Source organism: Apostichopus japonicus, chromosome 16 (genome assembly GCF_037975245.1).
Source record: "Apostichopus japonicus isolate 1M-3 chromosome 16, ASM3797524v1, whole genome shotgun sequence".
In the NCBI taxonomy this organism is placed as follows: domain Eukaryota; kingdom Metazoa; phylum Echinodermata; class Holothuroidea; order Aspidochirotida; family Stichopodidae; genus Apostichopus; species Apostichopus japonicus.
In genome coordinates this window covers 16,066,111-16,090,708 of record NC_092576.1, presented here as the reverse complement: position 1 = coordinate 16,090,708, position 24,598 = coordinate 16,066,111, and the positions used below count along the sequence as shown (strand labels likewise).

Genomic DNA, 24,598 nt, shown 5'->3' with positions numbered 1-24,598 from the left:
GAAAAAAATAGGAATAGGAATAGGAATAGCAGTAGGAATAGGAACAGGAACAGGAATAGGAAAAGAAATAGGAAAATAAATAGGAATAGGAATAGGAAGAGGCATAGGAATAGGAATAGGAATAAAAATAGTAATAGGAATATGAATATGAATGGGAATAGCAGTAGGAATAGAAGCAGGAACAGTTATAGGAAAAAAATAGGAACAGGAATAGCAGTAGGAATAGGAATAGGAACAGGAATAGGAAAAGAAATAGGAAAAGAAATAGGAAATGAAATAGGAATAGGAATAGGAAAAGGAGCAGGAATAGCAATAGCAATAGGAAGAGCAGTACGAATATGAACAGGACCAGGAATAGAAAAATAAATAGGAAAAGAAATAGGAACAGGAATAGGAATAGGAACAGGAATAGGAATAGGAATATGAGTAGGAATAGGAATATGAATATGAATATGGATAGGAATAGGAATAGGAATAGGAATAGGAATAGGAATAGGGATAGGAATAGAATAGGAATATCAGTAGTAGTAGCACCAGGAACAGGAATAGGAACAGGAATAGAAATAGGAATAAAAATAGGAATAGGAAAAAGAATAGGAGTAGGAATAGGAACTGAAATAGGAATAGGAACAGGGGAATAGGAACAGGGGAACAGGGCTAGAGGAAGGGGAATAAAGAAATATTTAGAAGAAGAATCAACAAGTATCCTTTTAACTTTGACGTTTTACAACGTTGTGAGCCAAATTGCTACAATACTGAACTACAAATTATGTTTGTGTAACCACATTAATCCCCTACTTCTCAGTTAGTGCGTACAAAAACGATTATGGTTTAAGTTATTGGACAAAACAGGTTTCAAAAAAGTTGGACGTTTTATCTCAACGACGGAAAAGGATGTTACGAGACAAGTTTTACAGATGTGTTTCTAGTAATAAGATCCTTGAGTGATGATATTTATATCTGTATCAATATTCTTCCTCACGAAACAAAACAAAAATAACAGTTCCAAATGTAACAAAATGTTTTCTTAATAAGCCAAAAGCAAAATAATGAAAACGTATTTATAACTTCCAGAAGAATTATGCAACCGTACCTCATTTTAGTCAAGTAATAATCAATTTTTATACATTGTTTATAATTTAATTGCTCTCTCTGTGTTCATAACGCTTGTAACGATAGTTCAATGTTTACCTCATTGTCTTGGTGCAGCCAAGTTGTAAACGTAACGTCACAAGTGTGTTTGTCTCTTGGGAAGTTCTCCACGTCTATCGAGCATAACGTTCTCGTTGACGCTACGGTTACCCACTTTACTTTACCAGTGTTACGAACTTTTACAATATCGGTCTCCGTTTGGAAACTTACATCGCTATGTTTTGATAGCCTGAGAACAAACAAGCAACACATTGATGAAAAAAATATAAGTATCCAAGAAATGACTCTTTTGAAGCAAACTGGGTCGATGTGATAAAATGGACTGTGTATTTGTTCATTCCTGCTAAGGAAAAGTTTATCGTTTTGGTGACAAAGTAATTGTCTGTTGGCATTGGGAGAAAGTACACGAAATGTACTTGTTTCAATTATGCATGGCTTTGAGGATTTCACAAATTCGAAAATAAAACAGAAGAACGAATAGGACGGATTATGATTTGTGGTCAGCGAGTATTTGAGATCCTCAAAGGATAATTCGAAGAGAATAGAGGTACAAGCATAAACTGATTTTCGTGAAAGAGCTTGAGTCAAGCCTCAAAGGATGACAGTGAAGAAATATGTTTGACCTACCATATTTTTTACATTTGGATAGACACCGGGTGATATAAACCTTCACAATTCCTTGATATATGTTTGGCCAATTGTGAAACGTATGTCGCATGTTATAGCAGAGTCATTGAATTAATAAAAACCGACAGGTAAATGGTTTCTTACCTTTCATACACAATCAATTCCGGTCGCCATATTTCAGTGAGGGGAAGTTCTATGTAGTCTAAACCATCGTATTCATCAGGATTCCAGGAAAGGCGACAGTCATACCAAGTCTGTATATATATATATATATATATATATATATATATATATATATATATATATATATATATATATATATATATATATATATATATATATATATATATATATGTATATATATATATATATATATATATATATATATATATTATATTATATTATATATATATTTATATATATATATATATATATATATATATATATATATATATATATATATATATATATATATATATATATATATATATAAGCATAGTATGTACCTTAGGTCGACAGTTTATGGTAAAAAATGTTTTCACTACCATTTTAAGACACTTTTTTATTGTCGCAAATAGCTTTATAATGTTCCCCGTCCTCTAAAACGTTCATTTAAACGTTTTGGTTAGGGTCGGTTCAGGGTTAGGGTTAGAAAAAAGGGTTAGGGTTAGATTAAATTTAGTGTGTAAGTCAATGTAACTGTCGACCTAAGGTAGGATCCATAGTTAGGATATATATATATATATATATTTATATATATATATAAGAAACTTTATATATATATATATATATATATATATATATATATATATATATATATATATATATATAGCACTGAATTGGTATTTACGTTTACTTCTCCAAGTTGGTGCTTAGGTTTACCTGAGATGAAATGATTGGATCAACTTGAAATTTTACATCAGCATACCTTATGGTACTAGGACTGCATATCAGTCGTTATAAGTTGCTACCTACTTTTTGGGTCATTTGGCAAGGAAAAAAAACCTGACGTACAGGCATCCGTAGTTTTCTTGACAGCGGCAGTAGCCTGTATTCAGTGTATACGCTCTACACTGTGTACACTGTATACGCCAGGGCTAACGCTAAAGCATACCCGTAGGCTGCATTGCATGCAACCCAATAACAGTTTCGGCTAATATAAGATGATGTGTAGTATCTGTTCCCTCTCGATGCAAGGGGACTGGGCTTGAGATCGGGTCAGTCGTTCGCCGGGTAGTTTGGTTTTCGTGCCCAGGTTCTTTCCTTGTTGACTTTTTCTTAAAAAAAGTACCGTTAACACGAAAACGTCTCACCAACAACTTCAGGTAAGGTCCATGAGATTAGTCAATAAGTTTGGTGATATTAATAACGTTGATATTATAACGTTATTGCATACAGCTTCACGTTATTTGTTCATACCCATATTTCAATACTATAGTCTAGACTAGCTTCTAGCCTAAAACTTGTAAGGCCTAGCCTACGTTCGGCTGTAGCCTAGGGCCATAGTCCAAGTCCTAACACTACCTTATCATTGTGTCAAGGGTAAACTGGTCTGTAGTTTGAGCTACAAATTAATACCTACTGCCAGAGAAATTAGATTTCAAGTAGGTCAGCTTAACTTCTTAGCCTACTGTGCATGTATGTATCATATATGGCCTTAGATTTTTCTGGACAATTATGTTACTGTACATTGCCCTAATCATGACCAGATACTGTAGCATGTGGGCTTATAATTGACGCACTTAAGGATTTGATCAATGATATCTATCAGGGAAAAATCCAAATTACTCAACTGTGTGTGTTTTTCATATGTTTAGTTCCTCAGAAATGTTCTGATCTCAAAATATTTAAGGTTCTGTGCCTATGCACCGTACAATTGAGCAGAATTTGACCACAAAATGTCTGCCGTGTCAAGTTATTTCATACCCCTAAATTGACACATTCGTCGATAAGCTAACTGTAGTGTAGGCCTTAGTATACATCCATTGACTTTAGATGCTGTTTGCTATGCTCTGAGCCTCTAAGCTCTGACAGGTCATGTCCCAGAGAGTAGTGTTATCATATTGAGGTAATGTTGGGTATTTTAAAGGTGTAAGATTAACAAATGGCCAAAAAACGTGCAAAACTGGGGGGAGGGTGTTAAAAGCTTAAAAAATACCACAAGTTGGTCAGCAAATACCTCAAGTGGATTCAAACTCATGAAATATGTAATTCTGTTTGACTGCATAAAAGTTTAGGTGGCCTGCTGTATCGTTGCTAGTAATAATTTAAGGTGCGTCAATTACGGGGGTGCGTCAATTATGAAGCCTTTACTATACTGTACGTAGCTATGCTAGATTATTAGAGACTGAAGTCAACATGCAAATGTAACTTACAAGTAGTATTGAATAAGAGATGCTATAATTGCTAGAACTTTTCAAAAAGTTCTTGGAAGTCTTTACTCTCCAAAATATTCTCAGACATTCTAAACACCACTGTACTGTAAGATGTCTGAATATCCCAGTGAGGGTATCAATAAGAACAGTTAAAGGATATAATACTAGAAAATCTAGCATCAAATTTGGGCCAATGCAGAACACCTTTAATCTAAGTCTCTCAAGTGATGCATTGTGTTTCAAGTGTCTTATTTATAACTAGCCAAAATTTGTACAAAATAACAATGCCATGCATCCAAAAGGTTATTGAGTCAGTACATTTCCATAATGTAACTATTACAAAAGCTGAGTGCACCTAATTAAAAGTTAACATCCTCCAAAAATCTATATAACACAAAAAATTGATAAAGCCTTCTATCCCCTCCCTTGCATATACTGTAAGTCATTTTGTTAAGTCTGTTTAGATCCATAAGTAATACCAAGTTGACTAAATGTGCAATATTCAGTGTTAAAGATCTGAGCTCTGTATTGGCCCAAAATATATTGGAGAGAAGTGTACAATAAAAATTGAAATAATGCACATCTACACTCTGACCATTGATATTCATTTGATTGGCACTGTTAATGTTTTCTCAGACAAATTTGATGATCAACATTCTCAATCTCAAGATGAATGACAACAGCCCACTATCCAAGGGAATAACACTGTACGATGTAGCTGCCATGCAGTGAAAAAGTCAATGTTGGAACGGTAGCAATCATAGCTAGAGCACAGATGCCGTCTGGGACAGACTGATGTGGTGACCTACTGCATCATTGACAGCAAAATGGAAGATATTTTCTGAATTAACCAAAAAGTAAGTTAATATTCTGTATGTTTGACATCGCATAAACTTGATACCATAGGACTCTATTATCTTAAATACGAGTAACATCTGAGGTAATTTATTCCAAAGTTATGGAACGAAGAAAGAAACAATCAGAAGGGATGAAAACTTTTGTATGATCTGGTTAATGTGGTGGTATCTTTTCCTCTATGTCCATAGTATTTAACTACACTAGAGCTACAGTATATCCACTCTCTGGTTTTTAATCTTAAAGGTCAATGCAAGACAACACCAAATTGTCAGGCTAGGTCCACATAAAATGTACATGTATATTTAAATTTTGAAATCTTTACAATTGGTAAAGCTTGAATGACTTGCAACTTTTAAAAGCACTTGCTATGGTAGGGAGCTGTTTCAGCTCCAATTGAATGCATGGCTGCATAAATAAAATGTGTAATGTTGTATACAAGGCAAGATGAATCAAGAATTGATGGGCCCGAAATGGGATGGATAAACGAATTGAAATTTACAGTGAAAATAGTATATATGAAAGGTTGTGAGATGATTAAAATATTGGCTGAATTACAGGAGATTTAGTTTTGTAAAGCAGTTCATTGTTTTCTTCATTTGTAGAGTGTGAGGTCATGTGAGGTATAATCGGTAATCGCAAAACATTCCAAGCTATATTGCGCGTGCTATAATTGGGACCAAATCAGCATATCTTTAAGAGAAAGCTTTTCTTTTTGTACCAACAGATGGATAGATCTACAGGCTAATACAGCAAAGGATATGCTCTAATTAGAAATGCCAGGCAAGATTATCACACAGTTTACAGTGGGGTGAATACAATCATCAACCAAGCTTTTCATCATGCTGTACATAGTGGTATACAGTAGCTCCTTGTTGGGCTTATCAATTAAAAGCTTGCATAGAAGCCGATGCCAAGCAAAGCAAAAGTATGTCCTGTAAATCGCGAAGTAGATTCACACATCTCATGCATATCCTCTGGGACACAGCACATCTTTCAATGGAGTTAGGAAGTTGCTGGGAATAGTTGTTGGATTGGCACAGTAATGTAGTATTTGCTTCACATAAATGCAGAGCAGTAACAGAAAACTAACTAGTTCCAGGATATGTTACACTGTTACACCATATAAAAGATAGAGGAAATTAATATGATAAGCTTCAAGCAGACAGAACCAAGAGAATGCAGACCAGTCTTCATGGGAAGTCTTCTACATATTTAACTGTATAAATGGACTCATTCTTTTGCAATGTACTTCTTGAAATATTTTAGTTTGGTGACATTGTGGCACTACATGTTTTTGTAAGTATTAGGGAACATTTGCAGCTGCTTGTCAAGAACATGGAACTTTTTATACAACTGAAGTGGTCCTGATGCTTAAGTGTTGAGGTTACTGGATATTTTGCTGCCTTACCTTGCTTTAACTGTTCTTAAATGCATTTCTCATGTTTTAAGATGTTTTAAGTTTGTATTCCAAGCAAGATCAGCAAGCCATAGTAATTTTCAACAACCACCACACAGATACTTGTGCAGGACTAAGGGTATTTGTTAAGCAGATTACTATTATAAAAATCTTTCAAACTTTTATCCCTCAAAATCTCCAGGGGTACACTGCATTGTTTCTGAACCACGGTTTCACAATTCTACAAGTGGGGTTCAGGGGTTATGCTATGGGAAAAGTTTACAATGTTAGGCCTGACTTAATTACTGAAAGCGTGTGGTCTTTTATAACTCCAAGAACCAGTTTATTCTTTAAACAAAATTAAATTATTTCCCCTCAAAATTGAGGGGCGTGAATACAGCAAAGGCACATGCAACTAGCACCAATGTCATGGAAACCTAGTGCAGCCCAATGAAACATACTGTAAAACCACAACATTTGTAACTATACTGTAGGTATGAAATTGTGCAATCCAGGGGTATTGTGTATAATTTTGTCCCTCCAAGCATGGAAACTCCATGATATTGTGGTAATTTGCATTGGTTACGGTATTAGATACAGCCTATACTGGTAAGTCTAGATAAATACTTGAGGTATAAGTTAGTTCCCAAAATGTTTCTCATGTATGAGAGAGGTCAGTAAATTGAGGTCATGAAATAGTGCAAGTATCCTGGTTTATGTGAAATAAATCTTGTGGAAAATATAAACTGGGATAGAAAATACAATCAACTGCTTGAATATGATTGTACAATTTTTATTGTGTCTCGTCTTTTAATATCATGCTAATCTCCACTACTGTATGTGTTTGGTAATAAGCCAGATTTCTGGGTAGAAGTTTGAAAAAACAAATCGTCAACAATTTTTGATGAATTTTAAGCAATCACATTCACTGCCTCTATCTCTGTTTATGTTTTGAGTCAGCAACACAGTATACTGTACAGTAGTGTACAGAAAGGGACAATTTCTGTTGTATTCCTGATCAATTGAAAATTGTTTGACTGTTTGTAGCAGTGTTCCTCTGAGGAGTGAAAAAAATAAACATACAGTGAACAGTTGCAACTGCGCATGCATTTATAAATTATGTTCTGATGCAATTCATGTAATATTCACTGTCGATTTTAGTTCAAAACTGCCAGTATACCATTAGTTCCTGAGCCATAATTGTTTTGCTTTAAAAATCTGGCTTTGAGTGTATAGTATTTTGTCAAAAACATAAAAGTGGAGGGGCTGCTTATCATCATTCCCTGAACAGGCTTTACCCAATTTGTTAACTATAATGGTAACATATCAAAATGTCTGGGGACTTGCCACAGTGCTGACAATTTTCAAATATTTCCATGGTTCCACCAGGGATGTTAGAGATGGACAAACAACATTTGAGCTTTCTTTAACGTTTGCTTCGTGCCGACATTAATACTGTTTTTGGTCCAATACTAATACCTAAATAGGGTGACAGGACAAAATCCCCCCGGACAAAGTCCCCCTAGGACAAAATCCCCCAGAGCCAAAATCCCCCTTGGACAAAATCCCCCTAGGACAAAATCCACCCAAGCCAAAATCTCCCCAAGCTATAAAAAATCCCATCAATTCTTTACAAAAATGCGTCATCCCGGTCCCCGGTATCGTCATCCAGTACCGTCATCCGGTACCCTCACCAGTATTTCCATTGGTACTCTCAGTGGTTCCCGGACCAGTACTCCGACCATACCCCGACCGGTACCTTAATAGTGAGCCTGACAGTTACCCTCAATGATCTCCCGACCAATCCCCTGACCAGTATCCGGACTGGTATCCTGACCAGTACCCTAACCAGTACACTGAGTGGAACCCTGACTGGTAGAGTGACCAGTATGATGACCTGTACCCTGACCAGTCACATGACCAGTACCTTGACCGGTACCCTCACATGTACCCTAACAGGAGCCCTCACAGTTACACTCGCCAGTACCCTCACTAGTACCCTGACCAGTCCCCTGACCAATCCCCTGAACGGTACCCTAACCAGTGCAATGTCCCATGCCTTGACTGTCACACCTGGGCCATCCCTGGTTGTTGCAGGCAGGCTTTGTATGGGTCAGGGGGATATTGTCTGGGGGGATTTTGTCCGGGGGATTTTGCCCTAGAACCCCTAAATAGCACTCAAAACGGATAATGGTACCAGACGGTACCTGTACGTTGTCTGCTAGATTCATACGATGTCAAAAGGCTAGAACATGCACTATAATACTGTTATCAGTCGTCAGTAGGTATATACCACACTCATCTCATATCAGTATTTGTTTCTAATGTCATAACAGGCATTGGCGGAGCGTCCATACAGTCAGGCGGGGGGGGGGGGGCGGACTCAAACGGGAAGCTGGCGCCCTTTTCAGCTATTCACCACTTTTTACTTATTCGCGATTATTTACTTTTTTATTGCGCTCTCATCTACCTATTGACATTTGTCACATTTTGTTGGCGATTACACCTATACCTAAAGGGTCATTTCCGGCGATATAGGGAGTATCTTTACTCAAAAGATACCTGAACGCTCTGCGCCAACCTGTGGTGGCGCTCCGCTCAGATAAAGTCGAAAGCGCCCGTACAGACCTTTCTCGCCCCTCTGACCAATATCCCTAGCTCCGCCACTGGCTCCCAATCTTCTTCCCCGTCAATCCGTCTAGTATCCCCCCCCCCCTTCCCCAACCGAACCTCGTATGTTAAAGGAATATCTAATGATTAGAGACATTTATTCTAATGTTAAATCAACAAAGAGCAAGCAATAATGATTTTATCACTAAGATTTTTTTAATTTCTCAGTTACACCGTCATTTAACTTCCCACTCAATCTTACACTCCCTGATACTCTTCCATCCCAATGTAGGAAACTTCATCGTTACACGCAGCACGCAACGATCTTTGTTCTACTTAATTGATCCTTACTGAGTCTTTCAACTTAAAAGCATATTTTTTCCAAATAGATTAATGAAAGTTACACAGTTTAATAAATTAGAAGCATCTCTTTGTTAAAGAATTGTATTATCGGCGTATAGTCTTCCGATAAGCGTAACTTAGGGTTGAAAGAAATCAGTGAGAGCAGGCATTAATGATATAAACCTACATATATATATATTTTCAAATCTCTTATTGAACGAATTATCAGCCCCCTGGTTACATCGTCATTTATCATCCCTCCCCATCCTGCCCTACCCTTCTTCACCTCACACACTCCGCTCTATAGGGTTAAAAGAAATCAGCGAGAGCAGGCAGTAATGAAATTTACTTACAATAATGATTTTTTTAAATCTCATTTAGGGCAAATTATTAGGTCCCCCTGGTAACATCATTTACCCCCCCCCCCATTCTCCCCTTCCCTTCCTTACAATCACCGCTTCTCTTACACCTAATATATGAGATATCCTCGCAAAGCGTTATGAACTAGGTCCCTCATTTATCTAATGCGTGGGAGGAACTCGAAACGTTCTTCCTTATCCGCATATTCCAAGCTTTCTCCAAGAAAAGAGTTACAGTACCTATTACCCAGATTTTTAAAAATAGCCTCCCTCCTCATAAAACGTGATGAACTATGTCTCTCATTAATCTAAAGCATGGATGAACTACCAACTTTAAGCATATTACAAAGTTTTTCCACAAAAGAGCTACGGAACCTACTACACACAAATTATGTAAATGTCACTAAACGGCATCCGTAGGGACATCGTGTTTTTGGTCCACATTTGAGTTTCCATCATATCTTTAATCTGCTTTTCATACATATCTTTTATTGTGATTGTTATGATGACCACATCTAAGGACTTTTGAGTCGTATTATTGTATCCAGTGGAATTGTCTCGCTGAGATATAAAAGGGTGAATTTTCCGTACGTTTTCACGGTAGGCCCCTCTGTTCAAGGTCAATGCACGACTATAACATTAGGTCCACTAAGTGTGGATATTGGTCTCCATTTGCCACTATTGCAGTAAACCCAACCGAGCAACGTGTCTACGGTGTCTCTTAAAAGACAATATTATTAACAAATTCGAAAAGAATTGTTAATCTCTTTGGTGTCATTTTAAAAGTATTTCTGATAACATTACGTACAGAATTCTTTTATATGAGAAAGGTACATATGAGAAACATGACAATGACCGTGATAAAACCAATTTCAAGATTACTAGCGATCAATTCGCTCAATTTGTTTCAAAAAATGATTGAAAAGTGATATGAATTCCTCCTCATTCATTCTTTTTATTTGAGCATGTTGAACGCTTGCGATAACATGTCATTACGAAACGTTGCAGACGCTCACCCAAACCGTTAAAAAATACCATCCCTCTCCCCCCTTCTCTTCCTACACTGAGCTCCCAACAGTTGCGGAGCGTCAATACAGTCAGGGGCGGATGCCCCCCCCCCCCAACGGACTCATATGGACTGCTGGCGCCCTTTTCAGCTATTTATCACTTTTTTTACTTATTCGCGATTATTGACTTTTTTATGGCGCTCTCATCTACCTATTGACATTTGTCACATTTTGTTGGCGATGACACCTATTTATTCTTCGTTTATCTGCAAATTAGCAAGGCCCGGAAAGGGTAATTTCCGGCCATATAGGGAGTATCTTTACTCAAAAGATTTCTGTACGCTCTGCGCCAACCTGTGGTGGCGCTCCGCTTAGATAAAGTCGAAAGCGCCCATACAGACCATTCTCACCCCCTCTTACCAATACCCCTAGCTCCGCCAAGATAACAGGAGTGACTTTCCATATGTTATTGGTAGGAAATTGCAGGAATTATTGGAATCCTCAATGAAAACTATACGTAGGTAGTCTTGTTTGCGTGGGGATTGAGTTCTTTATTCTTGTGGAAAGCCGCTTTCACTTTGATATCAGATAAACCTGTGGTACATGCAGTGACGTAGCCAGGATTGTTCCAGTGGAGGGGGTGGGCGCTTGGGGGGGGGGGCTTGACCAATTCCTGGGAGGGCGTCTTGTTACTACCTGAGTGGAGTGCCACCATGGGTTGGCGCTCAGCGTACGGGAAGTTTTCAGCTATAAAGACCTCCTAGATCGTTGGAAATAACACTTCCCAGGCCTTGTAAGCTGCTCTAAAGTTTCACAACATCCTTTATTTTGAGATCCCCATGTCTTGTTATGGTCATCAAATAGTTTAGAGAAATAGAAGAAAAAAGACAATCTGGTAAGTTGCTTTGAAATATCATGACATATCTCGGCCTATGCGCTATGTCACGTCAGGTTTTTCAGCAACTATAGCCTACTGCCGGTCCGCGGTCGAAGGGTCGTTCATGAGTGGTCATCATGGAGATTCGATACCATGCAGACCAATGAATGATATATTTTTCGCACATGTAATTTTTTCGACACCCAAAATCCCAGTGGGCGGGCGACAAGCTTTCATGGGGCTATCGCCCCCACCCCCCCCCCCCCCTCGTGGCTACGCCACTGGGTACATGGTGCCGAAGCACATATCTTCAAAGTACTGTCTCCAACTTTCAATTTTTTCAAGCTACTATGTGACCAAAAAGAAGTTCTCAAGATGAAGTTGCAGATCTGAAAGGACCAGTAATTTTACTAGGAAACCTTTCGACCACGTACACCTTTGAAGTAGGATAGGATTACACAGTATTTGAATTCTTCATCGATCGGCTTGTATTAAATAGCTGAAACTCTATAGACCAGTCTTGCAAGGTTTAAAGAAATGGCTCCTTACATAGTTGGCATGATTCAAATTCATCCAGTGGAAATTCATCCAGATGCAAATTCATCAATATAATTGGTCGAGAACTTGCTAGAACAGTAAGCTGTCTGAATTAGCATATTCAGATCGAATATGGGTTTGCTGAGTTAGGGAGCAATATGTTCGAAGAACAAGGACCAACCAATGAACACAATTTTAACATAAGAGGCAGAGATAAGACACTATAGCAGAAATCATTATGTCTTCTTTCTGTTTATTACTGATAAATGCAAATATTTTCATTAAAAATCAATATGAAATTTCATGTTACTTTCAGAAATATATAAACAAAGCAACTTCTACAACTTCAGCTCATTCACATTCATGCTATCAGCTAGAAAATTTACCCTGAGGCACATTTTCTATGAGGCATTGATGTGAATACCACTGACATAAACTTGTGCTATTCAAATGGATAAAGGGCTTGGTCAAGTCATGAATAAGGCTCTGCCCCATATATTGCACATGTACAAAAAGGGTTACTGCTGTACATGCAATACTTTTTTGATGGGGGAGAGAGGGGGGGGGGGGGAGATGTGGTAACATATTGAAAAGACCACATCTTTTAATTTGTCATTTTTCTTTTGAACATATGCAAATGCTAGAAATGAAAGCACTTGGTAATTTCTTAAAGAGATAGGCAGTTGTTGCCCTTGCACTGCTTTGAAGTCTGCACCACTGTAAATATTGTTGAAGGAGTGGAGTTCTGCGAATCTCTTGATAGTCAAGTAATACATTTTTCTTTCACTGTTTGTTAAACAGCTCCTAGCAGTAATATGTATTTACACGACATTGTATCTGAGGTTCATTATGTAACCGGTGTTTTCTACATACAGTCAAATTAAAAACCAATGTTAAACTTGTTCACCTGCAATGGTCTAAATTCAGAAAGTACATCAATATCATAACTCTTTTGCATGTTGTATAACGGTACTGAATTTGAAGTGGATTATATTTATCAATGAATATAGCAATGTTTTGGGTAAAAGCAATTAAAGCATCCACTTGAACTTCATCTTTTCCTTGCATTGTTTGCTACTTCCTCCTATCTAGATTCGAAAGGGACATAGATAAATGCTCAATACCTCAAACAACATTATTTAACCTTGTTTCCCACAAAAAAATGTTCTGTCCCAGTTTCTGTAAACTACTCGGGATAAATGGAGGGGTGGGGAGTTGGACAGGTTGGGAAACTAAATATTTGACAGATGTTGTATTTGACAATAAAATTCACCTTCCCAAGGAAGTAATACAGTTCTTTAAGTGGCATTTTATGAAGGACCTACAGTATGTAACGATAGCAGAATTGGTTATTGCCTCCTGCTGAAATGTCCAATAAAGACTCGCAGTATTGGAATGTTCATCAGATTCCTCATTTATAGAAACATCTGTGTGTATTGAAACTTTCCTAGGATGTTGCCAACAAGATGCAGTTGAAGTCTACGGTACCTTGTTGTCAAAGGTGGAGCTCACAAAAAGTCCTATCAACTAGTCTTATTCAAGCAGTGGCAACATATGGGAAAAAAGAAAAGCAAAATATGGTACAAATTTTGTTAATATTATTTTGAACTATTTATCCCAACACCCTATCCTCCAGTTACAGCACTCATGCAACATGATATGACAAAGGTTCATTGCCAGAACATGAAACTAGCAATTTGGAGTAAATTTGTTAAAAGAATGATAAAGTTAATACACTGAAATATTGAATGGGGGCTCAAAAGAGCTTAAGAAGTCTTTTGAGGTACATTACTTGTTCTGATAAATATATTAATTGCCCTAAGATTCAGCTATTAAAGCAGCTACTAGTCAGATACTAGATAGTATGGGATCATGAAGGTTTTCAGATTTTACCTATATTGGCCTCAAATAACCTTTGACTTGGCTAAGAGTACTCAGCACATGATACACCTGCATACAAACTTCCATTCATCATTCCAATATTGAACTATCATGTTAACATAGCTTTCAGTTTCAGATATCTAGTTATCTCACATGGGCTTCTGCTATACTGTACAAATTTATAGAATAGTACTCAATGTCAGAAACCTAAATGCACTACATATGACTACCAACTTTTCCTTGTTGAGTTAGATGCTCTATGTTACACTACTGACCTTGAGTAGCCTTTGACCCTCAATGAAGCCAACACCTACTGAAAATTCCAGTATAAATATAAAATTAATGAAATGATTCAGAAAATACTTTGACAGAAAGGAAAACTATTATAAACACTTCTGTTCATACTGACCTCAGCGTAAACAATTTAGAGACCAAGAACATATGCTATAGTAACTATTAGCTAACATTTCTTCCTTCTACTCTGCAATTTTGAGAGAACAATAAGCAAAATTGATACTGGCAAATGTAACATGGCAACAATAACAATAATTCACAAATGATGATGACATCAGAAAAAGTAGCAACCATGACAATGATGATGATTTGAAAATCTTAATGAGCAATCCTAAATGTAACTAGAATATCACTTTTAGTAGAGCAGGGTTCTCACAAGCATGTTCTAACCTGGCGGTGGTCGTGGTTTGAATATGATTTTGCCTCTCCCTGCATGGTTTGAAAGTTGAGCGCCCGGGCTGAACATTTATGAACCAGGAAAAGCTAGCTGCCACTTATCTGGTCCGAAAACAATTATAGCATGAGGTAAATTTCCTCCTGGGTGCATAATTATCATAACAGTTCAAGAATTTTTACCAAAGGTGATCTTTGGTATCTGGAGTCGGCTCGGACTTGAGGGGTCTTGTATTTGGTCCAGACCAGATGGAGTCGGACTTGGATCGGGCTCTGGCTAATTGGACTCGACTACAGCTCTGCCATAAATATAAAGAGATAATGGATTGTTAATAATTTATTATATGATGTTGTGAAGGTAGACACTTAGAGAGTACTCCTAAATGTAATGGATAGCATTAAACTCTTCGTTTCACTAACAAAAGGATTCTCAAATACAGTACTAGCAACATTACAACTAGAATAGTTGATTACCAATACGCTGCAGTGAAGTAAGGGAGTTTAATAAAGAGCATCCCTCAATGTAATGACTAGGATGAAACTCTTAGTTTCACTAACAAAAGTATACCACATGCAGTACCAACATGGGGGGGGGGATGCCCATTACATTGAGGGTCCACTAGACTTAAGGTTTGCTAGACCCAACATCCCCATTGTGGGAAGCATTATTGAGCATCTAGTTAGCATTAATTGGGTAACTGAAGTATTAAAAGACCTTGGTGTCTCCCCTCCCAGCAGTATAACAACTGGAATAATGGATTGGTGAAACAATGTTTTATTTGATACAGTGAAGTAAGGGAGTTACATGAATAATAGTTAATGCAATGAATATGATTAAAATCTTTGTTTTACTAACGAAAATTATTTTCAAATACAGCAACATAAGAATTTGTATAAATGGATTATTCATAATGAATTTTATGATGCTGTGAAGGAAGAAAATTCATTAACAAATTTTAATTTGTATGCTACATGTCATATACCTGTCCAGAAACTAAAAAGAAAAATTCAAACTCATAGAATGCACCGTACCTGGCTCCAATCAATGACATTTAAATCTAGTCCTCATTGTATCTACAGAAGTTGTTTGTCCAATTTTAATCGAAAGCCTTTCCTTTCATTGAAAATTTTGATCTTCAGTAAAAATATTCTTCTGTCTGCAGATTTTATTGATGACAGTACTTCCTTCTCTTGTGGAGAAATTCCACCAGCTCTTGTTAACCTACAACAAACCAAAACAACATTTCAATCATATGTCAAAGTTTCACTGAAGTACATTCCATGTAAATATTTTTTTAAAGCCTCACATTTTGATATTGACATTGTTGCAAAAGGTACAAATAAACACATCATAATCAAGGTTAAAATGTGATGGTCTGTTAACACCTCAAGTCTTTGCTTCGCAATCCTACCTACAATTCATTCCAGCCTGCCAGATGGCAGATTTACAGTACATTTGGTTTTCAAAGACTACACATAAAGTCATTTCAATTCTGATAACATTCTATGATGGTGGAAGTAGCAAAGTAAAACAAAAGGTTTGGCAGTGGACTTGGTGGGAAGTGGAAAGTCTTTCTTACATTACTTTGTTAGACGTTGCCTTAGATCGTTTACAGTTTTTGAAAATAAACAGCAAATTTCCATCATCTTTGTTCGTGTTGAAACTTAGTACAGTAAATTTATATTATGTATAGTGTGTGTTGATCAGACTTAGAGGATATTAAAAGGAAGACTTTAGAAAACTAACTTCAGGTCATAGGGATTTAAAATATATCTCACAGTCAATACTTACTGAATATTAAAGACAACTGGGGATGTTTGCAATATATGCTTGTGGGAGCTCCTTATTTCCATATAAGCCATTTCTCGCTGCATCCCATGGTCAGCATGAACCAGCAGCTCAAAGTTACAGTATTTTGATATCCTGTGTCGACCTTGAAATTGCAGCCCTGTACTTCTTGCAATAAAGTGGAGCATATCTGCTGTGGTGTTCTCATTCTGCATTCATGCATTCCTCAAATTGTGCCAAATTTAAGCCATCTTTTCTGACAAGAGAATGAACATAAATAAGTCCAGATAATTGTTTCATAAATTGCAGGTGGAAGTCTTGACAGTGCAGTTCCCTATTTGATGTCAACACTTAGTGTACATGTTGTCCAATATTCATGTCAGTTTAGTTAAGTTAGCTATCACTTTTTTCATGGAAACCGCATATGCAACAATTGAGAAAAATGCCACACTACTAAGTTTGAATATTGATCTATTATTTGGTATGTAAGTTGTACCCAGGAATTTAGCATGCAATCACTTCAAGAGATTGACTGAGTATTCATGCATGGTTCAATGCCTCATCCCGCATGCAGTTCATTTACTTAAAAATTGCATGCACCCTAGACTATGTATACCGGTACATTTAGTCCCTCAACGTATCATTTGGGGTTTAAGCTCAGGACTACTCGTGTACACAGACTTTGGCATTATGACTGAGTTCATTTTTAATGTTTGGTTTCAATGATGTTGAAACTTTCCACTCACTAAGGCATATGTGTGCGTGTGCATTGGTAGGAGTACTGTGTTTGTGATCCTAGCTTGTAAACACAGTTTCTCATGACAGTAAGCTTTATTGGACAGATCTCATGGTTGGTACAGTATGTATGTATAGATGCATCACAAGTACAAGAAGCCTATTGGTTTTGGTGAAGGTCAAAGGAAAGTTAGGTAAAAATGGTCAAATTGTGAAAACTCAATTTGAAGCATGGATAGATCTATTTATTGGTATGTCTAGGCCAGTGGTTGGGTCAACAGGGCAAACTTGTGAAAACCTTATTTAAACCATACATCTCAAAGCAGGGTACACTAGCTTGCAGAGATAGATAATGTTTAGTATCATGTTCAGTGGCGTAGGAAGGTACTTTTGAGTGGGGGGGGGGGGGGGGCTGAAGACTGATGGTCGGCCTGGGGGAGGGGTATAAGGGGGGTGTCCCCCTCCCCTTTGGATTTTTTTGCATTTCCAGGTAGCCTCAGATGCAATTTGGTGCAATATAGCACACTTCAACACCCACTCCATTTTGTAAACTTAATTTTGTATTTTCACCAGGCCTTAGATGCAATTTGGTGCTCCAAATGAGATTTTTTTCTCATTTGGAAATGAAAAAGGGGTTTTTTGACTTGCGAAGCGGGGGGGGCGGAATGATACTTCCGCCCCTCCACATTTTTCACTGGGGGGGCTGGCGCCCCCCAGCCCTCCCCAGCCCTCCCCCCGGTTCCTACGCCTTGATCATGTTATATCGCTACAGAAGGCTTTCAGTGGTCTATTTAGATCCCCAACTGTCACTTTGAAAATGTTGTTTATCACAGTTCTCAATAGTTTCTTGCTGTATATTATTAAGATACAATAAGTTGTACTTGCAGCCTACACATACAGTAGCATACATGTCAGATTGACAAATTCATAAAATGAAACTTATTACATAATGGAAACCGTGTGCAGTGCAGTTTGCATAATGGTGATCTATTTATGCACCCAACCAGCTAGTATCGGATCATAGCAACATGTTACCACATGTATGCATTTAAGTGTTTTGTCACACAGTACAGTGCTAACATCATACAAGGGAGTTTTATTTGTTCCATAACAACTCTGATCATAATAGCATGTTCGTGCAGGGAGTTGTAATGGAACAACTCCCTGGTTTGTGCTATGGACATGAGAACTATCTAGTGCCTGTTGAACATTAGTCTTGTGCATTTTCATGTTACTTACTAAATTACTAACACCAAATTACTGCACACCGATGGTCATTTTTAAAAGTATGAAAACTGAATACAATCAAGAGCTTTTATTTGGACATGATACCCAATATGAAACTACTTTAGTTGCACATACTGTATGTATGCTGGTTTTTATCATGAATGATTTTTATAGGAGCCATGAATTTGTTTTTTTTTTATGAAGTAGGTCTGGATTCCCTTGGCATTATAACCTGATTGAAATTTAACCTCTGTGATTGCACTAATATGTGAGACCATTGATCAACCTAATTATTAGCTTTTAATGATGAAGACACTGATAACAATTTCATCACTCATTAGTGTGAACACAATGCAAGGTTCAATGAGGTACTTTTTATTTCCTTAAAATGCATATCTAGTGGTTTTTCAACATACTCTAATCCTTTCAAATATGTTACATTGAATCTTTACACTTTTCCATTGTTATATCACAGACTGTGTTTTTTTGTTATGGGACTCCTTAAAACTGGATCAAACCTAGCAATTTTGGACAAGGAATTTGCTCTTTTTGCAAAAACTCCTAAGTGCTCAAGTGACTGTACAGTAGGTCACCCTGTAAAGGCATTGTGGGACTTTGAGGAATACTTTTGATCAAGCTATTACTTCAGCACTATTAACACTACCCACATCATAACGTTAATATCAAAATGCCTAAATTACTTAGCCATGATTGCGTTGTTATTCTAAAATGAATACTCAATTGTTTACCTTCAGCCATGATTCATCCCATAGGTGCAGGGGGAAAAAACTCATGTTACAAAAAATTGTTGTACACTGCTACACTGAGGCCCTGTGTGACTTAGTTCTCTGAATCAGAACCAATGACACACCACTACTACTGTACGCACAGGGCTAAGTGATGCACACTAACACATATATAGAGAATATTGTGGGGATGAATATTGTACTGAGACGGCAAAAGTTTTCACCTTTTTTACTTTTGTAACTCATTTATGGAATCTATCAGGCCCTTTCTTTTACTGTAGTGTTCCGTTTGCTTGAGTATCTGTTTTTTGGAGTTGTGACTTTCTGACTGCCTTATTTTATGGCAGAGAGATTGAGACATACCCAAAGATTTATATTTCGTGAAATGGTTCAAAATTGCATCGCACGAATGCAAGTTCTTTCATACCCCTAAATTGACACATCTGTCGATAAGCTTACTGTAGTGAAGGCCTAAGTAAACATCCATTATCTTTGGATGCTGTTTGCTATGCTCTGAGCCTCTAACCTCAGAAAGGTCAGGTCCCAGATATTAGTGGTATTATATTGAGGTAATTTTGGTTATTTTTAGGGAGTAGGATGTCCAAATGCCCCAAAACATGCACAAACACAATTTGATCAGCATATACAGTACCTGAAATGGATTCAAACTCATGAAATATTTAACTCTGCTTGGCTGCAAAAAGTTATGGTTGCCTGCTGTATAGTTGCTAGTACTAGCTACAGTAGTAGTAGGCTAGTATAGTAATAGTAGTACTAGCCTTGTAGGCCTAGTAATATTTGGAGGTGCGTCAATTATTAAGCCTTTACTTTAAAAGATCTGGAAGATCACCAGGCTGCAAAATGTGTAGGTTGACCAGTCTGTTACAAGTATATACTTTAATTTATTTATCACATTTTATATTCCGAGTATCAGCAAAGGCAGTAGCAGGCAGCTGTGATTTACCATAGTCAGTAATACTGATAGGTCCAATTTAGGGCTAACGTTAGGCCTAGGCTAGTCTACTCTAACTCTAACCATGGTCTTACTTTATTTGTGCTCAGCATGAAGGTATTTACTCTAAATGTTATTAATATATCCGGAACACTTTTAAGGAAGTTACTTACAATGCATATACTCCACCAAAGTTCCAAAAGCCAACTTCAAATGGGCAACGTTTACGGTAACCTGCGGCACTTTCCTTTGTAGACTACATGGCTAGGCCCACATAAAGTAACGTTGAATGTAGGCTATTGGGATAGCAACGATACGATCCGATCGACTGCCCTACCACCGAACACAGAAAGAACTGCTTATATGTGGGGGCGTTGTTTCGTTACGTGTAAATTTGCCAGTTAAAATAGAAACTCTTATTTTCTTAAATATCCCAAATTAATGGAAGAAAAAGTACAAACACGAAGATTTCAGTGTAATTAGAGGAACCTTTAAGTTTCGGAACTATATATAGCCGCATTTGGTCAAAATCGAGGTGTAAAGTTGGGATCAACATATATACCATGTTCGTAATTCTGTTATATACCCTTCGGAATTACCTCCACTTTTGAGGGGAAATTTTACCCTTTAAATGAACGATTTTTTTTTTTGTAACTTCGGAATTGAAAAGTTTATGAGGTTTTCTCTTAACTCGAAATAATCATTCCTCAAAGGAAGTGAAATTTATTGAACAAGAAGGCCCTAGACTTAGGTTTACCTGGTGTCAGGTAAACCTATCCCCGAGGTAAACCTAAGTCCCAGCTATCATGCGTTGAAGTAAACAAAAATACCAATGTGTATATATATATATATATGTATATATGTATATATATATATGCATATATATATATATATGTATATGTATATATGTATATGTATATATATATATATATATATATATATATATATATATATATATATATATATATATCTATATAAAGTTTCTTATCTGTATCTTTATTTATATCTATATCGATATATCGATGTATAGATATATACATACACACACACTTCTTAAAACTATCAAAAATGTTAATAAAGAATATAAAAAAGTGGAAGTTAAAGGTAAACAGACAGGTCGAAGTTCCCATTATATAGAAGTGTATGTAATTCTGAGTAAGACGGTCTCTGAAAAGTCAAAATAGCAGCTGCACTTTTCAAGTAATTTCCACTTTAATTTTAAGCTGACAAACTTTGATAGCAAAAGGTCATTTGTTCACTCCTTTGTAAAGAGTGAATATTAAGTACTTTGGCTTTGCAATACGAAGATTTTTGTTGTCTAATGGAGTGAATTTCCGCTCCTTTGGAGTTAAATTTTGGTTGTATACCGTATAACAGTGTGCATTGTACGCCGTCCAGGCCTGCATATATTGTAACTAGTCTACGGCCAAATTTCTCCGTGAAGAGAGTGAAAAGTTCACTCTTTTATTTTTAGAGTGCAATGTATTCAAACACATTTAATGATGAAACCTATAATTAATATACAATAAAAAAATGACTACTGTCAAATTGCGAACGCAAAATTGTGTTTTGATAATGTTATCGGCTAAATATATACTGTGGATTGTCGGAAATCAAGAAAAACGAGTATGTCTAGACAAGTGTCTAGACATAATGCCAGCATAAAAATACGGCACTAGTCAACTGATTTAAGTGAAGCATTAAATATTGCGTGAATATGCCGTGAATGTCGAAATCAAGATAAACGACTCAAGATAAACATACTGCTAGCATAAAAATACTGAACTTGGCAACTGATATTCAAGTAAACCATTAAATTCTGCGTGTATACGCCATGAATGTCTGAAATCAAGTAAAACGAGTGTCTAGACATAATGTCAGCATAAAAATACTGCACTTGGCAACTGATATTCAAGTAAACCATTAAATTCTGCGTGTATATGCCATGAATGTCTGAAATCAAGTAAAACGAGTGTCTAGACATAATGTCAGCATAAAAGTACTGCCTTGTCAACTAATTTTTAAGTGACATAATGCCAGCATAAAACTACTGCACTTTTTGAATGAAATATTTAACCATTAATAAAGGAGCAACAAAGGCAGGGATCATATTTTAAAAATATAGTAACAAGGACCCTCATAACATTTGTTGTACAAACAGTGTGGTACTAAATCTCTTGTAAACAAATAATGGTAGCGTCTGAAAACAGTCTAAGCGTGTCCATTTGATGCATTGGGACCATGTAAAGTAATAATGTAATAATGATGAATGAAAAATATATCAAAACAGAAAGTGAGCCAAGTGGTCTAAATTTGCTTTGGAATAAATCCTTTACAAAGAATGCATCATCCATTAACGGTTTAATTAAACCTTTTAATTACTAACATAACAGTACGTAATGAATAAAACATACCTTCATTTGCTTCTTAAAACTATCAAAAATGCTAATAGAATATAGAAAAAAAAATGGGAATGTAAAGGTAAACCGACAGGTCAAAGTTCCCATTCATATAGAAGTGTATGTAAGATGGTCTCTGTAAAGTCAAAATAGCAGCTGCACTTTTCAAGTAATATAAACTTTAATTTTACGCTGACAACATTTGATAGCAAAATGTCCAAACCCCTTTAATTGGGATTTATATATATATATGTACATGTATATATATATATATATATATATATATATATATATATATATATGTATATATATATATATATATATATATATATATATATATATATATATATATATACATATACATATATATATAAATGAAAATCGTAATGAGTTGGAAAATCAAGAACAGTGAAAAAACTTTCAGCCTCCACCGGGATTCGAGCCACGGGCTTTCCGCTCTGTACGCGGAAACCCTAACCACTAGGCTATGGACGCTGATTGTATGCCCAGAGGTTCGAAACTGTTAAGGAAGGTCGTAATTCCACTGTAGGCGTTTGTCACCTGTATCGAACAATACTAGTTCTGTTTTTGGTGACATATTTTGCCTTACTCTAGAGATCAAACATGATGCTAACCAACTCGAAATCATTTGTGATTCCTAAAGCCGGATCTCGAAACAGATACTTTGAACAGACTTTATGTTAATGCAATGGAGGTAAACGACAAATGCAAATGAATATATATAAATGAAAATCGTAATGAGTTGGAAAATCAAGAACAGTGAAAAAACTTTCAGCCTCCACCGGGATTCGAACACGGGCCTTCCGCTCTGTACGCGGACACCATAACCACTAGGCTATGGACGCTGATTGTATGTCCAGAGGTTCGAAACTGTTAAGGAAGGTCGTAATTCCACTGTAGGCGTTTGTCACCTGTATCGAACAATACTAGTTCTGTTTTTGGTGACATATTTTGCCTTACTCTAGAGATCAAACATGATGCTAACCAACTCGAAATCATTTGTGATTCCTAAAGCCGGATCTCGAAACAGATACTTTGAACAGACTTTATGTTAATGCAATGGAGGTAAACGACAAAGGCAAATGAATATATATAAATGAAAATCGTAATGAGTTGGAAAATCAAGAACAGTGAAAAACTTTCAGCCTCCACCGGGATTCGAACCACGGGCCTTGTACGCGGACACCCTAACCACTAGGCTATGGACGCTGATTGTATGTCCATAGGTTCGAAACCTTTATATACATATATATATATTTTTTTTTTCATAGAGGATTTTATGGGGGGTTGGGGGTGCGGGGGTTATGATATTTCAACTGAAGTAATAGCTACCTGTCTACATACCTTTAATATTTGAAATCTATGAATGCTCACACATTTGCCAGAGAAACATCCAGAGAGCTAATTGGTGGACTTACTTTATCTGGTCTTACCATGCACCTTAAATATTAGCTCTTCAAAAATATTGTTAACGGAAGGGCAAAATGAAGATTAAAACAAATGAAACTTAAAAACCCTGCCAATTACAACAGTGATTGAGTCACAAACTGGTGAGCTTGTTGAATCAAAATGAAAATTAATTGGGTTGGCCTCCTGTCTGGACCAAGGCCTAAAAGAAAAGGTTGGGTACACTTCAGGGGCTTCTCCTTAACAAGTTGGCCAACGTTGGTGCCCACACTCTACCTGAAAAGGCACCTGAAAAGGCAAAGTTATTTCAAAACATTATTACCCAGTTAAATGTGTGGCTATGGATAAAATGGACATATTTTTTTAGTTTCTTATTCTGTGGTACACTTTAGTTGACAAAAATAACTTTCTTTACATAACTATAAATTGTTTCTTTTTAAAACTATCCAACAGTTAAAGCAGGAAGGGTAATAACCAAACACAACAAATGGTATTTACTTTTTGTATTGCACTAACAGGACCATACACTGTGTGTATGCATTTGTAACGCTCTTAGGATATTCTCTTTTATGGGTTAGAAGTTCAATCAATCTTTTGGCATAAGTTTCTCTCTC

At 36.7% G+C, this 24,598-nt stretch overlaps 2 protein-coding genes and 1 long non-coding RNA gene across 7 annotated transcripts in view; 1 reads left to right on the top strand and 2 right to left on the bottom strand.

The window, feature by feature from the left end:
• Nucleotides 1–24,598, top strand: part of LOC139982960 (uncharacterized) — a 499,934-nt gene that overhangs the window by 206,364 nt on the left and 268,972 nt on the right. The gene's annotated exons all lie outside the window — the stretch shown is intronic.
• LOC139982966 (neuronal acetylcholine receptor subunit alpha-9-like) overlaps nucleotides 1–24,598 on the bottom strand; it is a 38,905-nt gene that overhangs the window by 3,888 nt on the left and 10,419 nt on the right. For all 5 annotated transcript variants that reach the window (XM_071996224.1, XM_071996225.1, XM_071996223.1 and 2 more), the window contains 2 exons: nucleotides 1,924–2,033; nucleotides 1,192–1,381 (listed from right to left, as the gene is read on the bottom strand). In XM_071996224.1, coding sequence (XP_071852325.1) covers nucleotides 1,192–1,381; nucleotides 1,924–2,033 — 300 coding nt within the window. The remainder of the gene's footprint in view (nucleotides 1–1,191; nucleotides 1,382–1,923; nucleotides 2,034–24,598) is intronic.
• Nucleotides 15,749–20,933, bottom strand: LOC139982969 (uncharacterized). The gene is made up of 3 exons (XR_011798450.1): nucleotides 20,331–20,933; nucleotides 16,501–16,753; nucleotides 15,749–15,930 (listed from the first exon to the last, which is right to left on the bottom strand). It is a non-coding gene; the product is annotated as an uncharacterized lncRNA (long non-coding RNA).